This window comes from Lactuca virosa, chromosome 9, assembly GCF_052849685.1.
Source record: "Lactuca virosa cultivar CGN04683 chromosome 9, Lactuca_virosa_CGN04683_v6, whole genome shotgun sequence".
Classification (NCBI taxonomy): domain Eukaryota; kingdom Viridiplantae; phylum Streptophyta; class Magnoliopsida; order Asterales; family Asteraceae; genus Lactuca; species Lactuca virosa.
The window spans coordinates 286,341,091-286,347,616 of NC_136434.1; the positions used below are offsets into that span (position 1 = coordinate 286,341,091).

At 30.5% G+C, this 6,526-nt stretch overlaps 1 protein-coding gene across 1 annotated transcript; it reads left to right on the top strand.

Moving 5' to 3' along the window:
* Positions 1-910: 910 nt before the first annotated feature.
* Positions 911-5,469, top strand: LOC145136351 (aspartyl protease family protein At5g10770-like). Its single transcript, XM_079070481.1, has 2 exons — positions 911-1,121; positions 3,885-5,469. The coding sequence occupies exons 1-2, from the start codon at positions 938-940 to the stop codon at positions 5,144-5,146; spliced, it is 1,446 nt and encodes a 481-aa protein (XP_078926607.1). The 5' UTR covers positions 911-937; the 3' UTR covers positions 5,147-5,469.
* The last annotated feature ends 1,057 nt before the right edge of the window (positions 5,470-6,526 follow it).

Consider the following 6,526-nt stretch of genomic DNA (forward strand, 5'->3'; position numbering starts at 1 on the left):
TTATGGAATAATTTGGCTACTTGGTGGGGGTTGTATCTTCCGTTCTTTTGTAATTCTGGGGATTGGACGTGTTGGATGGCTGCTTATCGTTCAAAGAAGCCTACTAGATTGTATTTGGAGCTACTCTTATGTGGGCTAACTGGTATTTTCGGAATCAACAGTTGTTTAATCACAAGAAGTCTTTGAAGGCGGTCTTATGGGTTTTTATAGTTTCTCAATCGTTTTTATGGATTACTGCAAGGAAATCAAATCTTTATGGTAATTGAATAGGTTGGTTGCAAAATCCTAAATTAGCAATGTCCTCTTTGTAAGTCTTAGCTTTTGCTGGTTTTTAATATTATGTTGCCATTCAAAAAAAAATCTATTGATATTCGAATGATGAGTATCCTAGTGGATGCCTTGTGGATGGATGGAGTCGCTTCGAGTATGCACCATGTCTAAATTAGCTACTTTTCCATATTTTGTTTTTCGATTTTGAGAATGACTTAATTGATAGTTTCTAATAATTTATACAACATGTAAGAAAATACTCCACAACAAATTAAAATTTCCTTCTGTACAAAGTCAATGACTATTTTGAGTCTTTTCAAAATAGTCAATGTTTCTTTAATTTTATTAAATAGTCAGCATAATCTATATAAATAAACATTTTCTTGGAAATAACCAAAGAAATATATATATATATATATATACTAGAATTGATCACAAATATAGCGAAACAACCCTTGATCATATGACAACCGAATAGAGTGTCATATTTTAACAAATACTATGTTGTTAGAATTCCACCATATAATGAAGTATAATATATATATATGGCTTTTTTAAATATTTTATAAAAAAAAATGGGAAGACGTTGGAAGATACTTTGAAGAATAAGGTCATATAGATTGGCTATAAATAATGGTGAGTGAGTGTAAGAAAAGCATTAGGCAAAATGACACCATCAAATTCTCTCATTTTTGTGCTTTCATATTCCTTTCTCTTCTTTTTAGTTATTGCAAGAGAAGGCCATACTTTGGACCGAAGCATAGAAGTAGAACAAGCCATAGCCCACCACTACCACACCCTTGAACTAAGCGCTTTCCTACCATCCTCCATTTGTATCCCTCCCACTAAAGGTTGGTATTTTTCCAGCAACCATTTTTTTTCTCTATACATATATGTATGTTGTATGTATCCTCTTTATCCCCCCCCCCCCCCCCCCCCCCCCCCCCCTCTCTCTCTCTCTCTATATATATATATATATATATATATATATATATATATATATATATATATATATATATATATATATATATATATATATATATATATATATATGTGTGTGTGGTGTGAAAATGCTCAAACGTGAATGTAAAAAAAATTAAGAATAGGATAATAAATATCAATTACTAATTTTTGGCATTTTATTTTATTGAAAAAGATGTGAATATATTAAAATTCATAAAATTTTATTCTTTAAATGCAATTTTTTGTTTATTTATATGTGCTCTCGTAATATTCTTTATTTAAAATTTTGCGATATTTCAATGTTTACAGTACTTAAAAGCCCAAAAAAGTATAAGTAAAAACCTAGGCTTTATTTGTGTGTATATAAAATTATAATGAGAACTTTTGAATTATTCTATTTAACGACTCGTGCATACCTATTACTATACTTCTAAACTATAGATTTTATATAAAAATTAGTTAAACTCTCGACCTAAATTTTCTTCCTTATTCGTTAAAACCCTACGGAGTATAATAAAGGGGATTGTGTACAATTGTTCAATTATGTGCGTATATTTTTAATGCCTATTACAATTATTTTGTAAAAGTCGAGCTATACTCCTATTCTAATAAACGTATTTAATAGTAAATATGATTAAAAAAATTCATTTACGGCAATACACGTAAAAATAGATAGAAAAGTTAATTTTCACAAAATAAATTAGAATGGACTCATAAAAGGTCAAGATTTTATTTATTGAAAATTTATTATTAAGTATTTTATATGTACTTATATGTGCAAATGAACAATCATAGATATGTAACCTACTTTAAATCACGTTCACGTTAGGTTCGTTGACAAACACGTCATTTTAATCTCTTTCGCAAGTCGCTTTCATGCAACAAATTAATAAAGAAAAGAAACGAATTGGACCCCAAGAGATAGGTAAGGTAACCACTACTAGTTGATTAATGGGACTTTGGGACCATGGATGTTCACACCAAATTATAAAATTCGTTGCCCACAAACTTTACATGTCTATATATTGTTTATCATGTTTCTATACGTCGAAACACATAATATTACAACTTAATATTATAAAATTCAGTATTCTCAAAGTTTTATGTTATGTGTACACTAAGATATATAAATACTTGATTATTATTTAAGTATCTTAAATATGTGCAAACGAATTATTTGTTTCTGCAATAATGTAATAGTTATGTTGATTAATAATATTGATTAGAAGTGAATAATATCATAAAATAATTTAATAAAGGGGAAAAAAGTAAATATTACCACTACGTATTCGAAAATGAATATCATTTCTACTTCTTCTAGAGGAAATAATGCGTAATGATTAGAAGATAAGCATCACTGAAATCATGATGCTTGGTGGGTTCTCATTTGACACATATATTATTGCCAAAATAATAAACTTCATTTAATTATTTAAATATTAACAGAAAATGTAAACAAGTTAATGTATAAGTTAGAGTTATTTTAGGATTTTTCTATCAAATTATACTATATAAGAGATAAATAATAATTTTTATAAAGTAAAAAAATTAAAATATATACTAACTGAGACACTGATTGTATTAAAAAACAATACACACATCAAGTAAAATACATGTTTATACATGGGATTTCACCTATAAATTCATAAATCTTCCATAATGGAATGCACAAATAAAAGTTTAAGTATAAGTAGATTATATTGACGTTTCTAAAAGAAAAAAAAAACATAAAAATCTTAATACTGAATATATTCATTTACAACACTAAATAAATATATTTTATAAATTATAACAAAAAATTACGATAAACGCATGGCCAATAATATATTGTCAGTAGCCAAGTATGACAAAATTGTTTTGTGTTGTTGCTATGCTTTTTATTGCAGAATCACATGGAAAGGGGTCTTCTTTTTATTGATATAATAACTGAGGATTTTGTTTGATTTAGTTTTGTTCCGAATTTTTATTTTATAAGTCGACATCGAATCACAAGCGTATTGGAACCAAACAATAATAGTCGACCATTGTTTTCTGTTGCATAGTTTTATAATTTATTTTGTTATAAAATAAAATAATTTTTTATATAATTCGTTAAGCAATTAAAGTTGATATTAATTGTTCTTAATATAATAAGATGAAATTAACTTATTTAATTTAATAAATCGTATTAAACTCGAGTTTATATTGAATTTGGTATGCTTTGACAGCTTTCAAAACCAATAAATAATTCATGTGTTTGCTAGACACAATTAAATCGAACTGATTAGATTGGTTGCGTAAAGTTTATGATTGAAGAAACATATAGAGTAACATACAATTAATGTTCATGAGATAAGATACCATTTTAGGAGTCATTCTCAAATACTTTATTGATTACCAACGACTTGTTTATACTTTTAATGAAAGTAACAATGATAATATGATATGAATCATCACGTATAGTTTTTTTGTAATACAATTCCAAACCATTAAAATACTTCAAATACATTTTTATTTTCAAAAGCCGATATATTTGGAAACATATTAATTAAATTATGAACTTTTATATTATCACATAGGATACAATTTTAGGATTATAATTATTCTGCAATTTAATTTAATTTTTTTTGAAAATAATCACTGACTAACAACATCTTTATTCATCTTTTTAGATGAGAAGAAACGAGGATCACTGGAAGTGGTTCATAAACATGGACCATGTTCTACGATCAAAGAAGACATGGTCAAACCCTTAACAGTAGAAGAAATATTCTCCCATGACCAGTCCAGAGTTGACTCAATCCACTCCAGGTTGACCACCATCACAACCACCGGAAAAAAAGACGCGAAAACCTCCAAAGCCACCATCCCTGCAAAATCCGGCAGCACAATCGGCTCCGGCAACTACATAGTCACAGTCGGATTAGGTACACCAAAGAAAGACCTCTCACTCATTTTTGACACCGGCAGCGACCTAACGTGGACCCAGTGTCAACCATGTGCTCGGTCGTGCTACAGCCAGCAAGAACCCATATTCACACCATCGTCATCCACCTCATACACCAACATCTCATGCACTTCAACCGAGTGCTCCGGCCTCATCTCTGCTACCGGAAACACACCCGGTTGCAGCTCATCCACCTGCGTCTACGGAATCCAGTACGGTGATCAGTCCTTCTCAGTAGGGTTCTTCGGAACAGAGAAACTTACACTCACTTCAAAAGACATAATTGATAATTTTTATTTCGGGTGTGGCCAAAACAATCAAGGACTGTTCGGTGGCGCCGCCGGGTTGCTAGGTCTTGGTCGGGATAAGCTCTCGATTGTGTCACAGGCTGCTAAGAAATACGGGAAAGTCTTCTCCTACTGTCTCCCATCAAGGTCTAGCTCCACCGGTTTCTTGAATTTTGGAGGCGGCGGAGCTGCCACCGGAGTTAAGTACACACCGCTTTCTACCTCACAAGGGAGCTCCTTCTATGGGCTTGATCTTGAATACATAATCGTTGGTGGAAAAAAATTAGCAATAAGTCCGACTGTTTTTTCAACATCGGGTATGATTATAGACTCAGGAACAGTGATAACTCGGCTACCACCCACGGCTTACTCAGCTCTAAGTACGGCATTTAAAGCACAGATGACACAATACCCGTTGACTAAAGCGTTATCTATACTTGACACATGTTACGATTTTACTAAATTTAGTAGTGTTAAAATACCAAAGATAAGTATGGTTTGGGGTGGGAATACAAACGTGGATATTGCAGCTTCAGGGACACTTTATGCAAATGGGATTAGTCAAGTGTGTTTAGCTTTTGCTGCGAATGGGGATGATTCTGATCTTGCTATATTTGGGAATACTCAGCAGAAGACATTGGAGGTTGTGTATGATGTGAATGGAGGAAAGGTAGGATTTGGCAATGGAGGATGTGCTTGAATACAAATCATAAAATAAATACAAAGGATACATGGTTTACAAAGGTTTAAAGATGCATTTTACATGAAGATTGTTGGAATAAGGTATACATGTAGGTTTTGTTGATTACCACTGCTTGATATCTAAGATTTATGCAACTAAATGTACATTATATAGCTTGCTTTTGATTTCAATCGAACAGATATATAGTTGTCAAGATCGTACATATCATGTTTTATTCACAGGTCAAACAATGCAAATTAATCATGATAAGTGTTTCCTCAAACCACCATTGTATTGTCGAATCACGTTGTATAATAAGCTTCTATATGGTTTGCACATCATTCTTATCGCGTGTATGTTGCTTTCTCGATTTGTAGGTAGCATTTCATGTGGTGTACTTAAATGTATCCATATGATCATCAACTGCTATTTGTCGGTCCTTCATGAAGTCATAAGTTCTTGTAAATAATATCTCTTGAGTTAGAATCATTTCCGAAGTTTCTGAAAACAAATTGTTGATTAAATTTTTTCAGGATATACAAAAAGAAAAAAAAAAACGATTAATAGAAAAATACCCTTTAATGACATGTATTATGTGTCATAAAAGGGTACAGATGACACGCAAATGCGTGTCAAGGAAGCCACTATCATAAAAGAAGAAGACACGTATTTGTGTGTTGTAACCTTATGAAGCGTATTTACGACACACATTTCATATTATTAAATCCATGTCATAAAGAAAAACGACACACAGTTTTGCGTGTCATAATTTTAAATGTTATATATATATATATATATATATATATATATATATATATATATATATATATATATATATATATATATATATATATATATATACATTTATTTTCAAATTAAATAACAAATTTAAAGTTTTGTAATACAAAGTAAATATCATACACAAAAAATGTAATTCATTGCAAAAAATATAATATGTTAAATACAAATAATCATTTCAATCGTAAAAAATATAATAAATTGCTAATATTGCATAATATTTATTATAGCAAAAAAAAACATTAAAAGACACCTTTGATAGTCTCCATGTCAGCTTTAAGTCTTGCAACTTCACCACTTGAAGATGCATCTGATGAGTTTTATAGGAAACAAAATTATACAATGTGGAAAACAATTAACATTTAATAGAGTACAAGCATTATATAAAAGATATATGACATACACCTTGATAACAACATACAATGAACAACTAAACCTAGCACAATCCTAGTGTAATTCGAAATTACCAAGTATAGAGTTACATACCTTTTGATTTATTGTAGTAAACAAACCACTTCATTCTCCTTATAGTGTAGGTCTTCGAAAGCTTAGCACCAAAAGTATAGTGCCTCTAATGAGTCACACCCAAACCCTAGAACT

Excerpts from the sequence above, each read along its gene's own strand:
- LOC145136351 (XM_079070481.1), top strand. The coding sequence starts at position 938 with ATGACACCATCAAATTCTCTCATTTTTGTGCTTTCATATTCCTTTCTC. Across the intron at positions 1,122-3,884 it reads TTGTATCCCTCCCACTAAAG|ATGAGAAGAAACGAGGATCA; the intron begins GTTGGTATTTTT and ends TCATCTTTTTAG.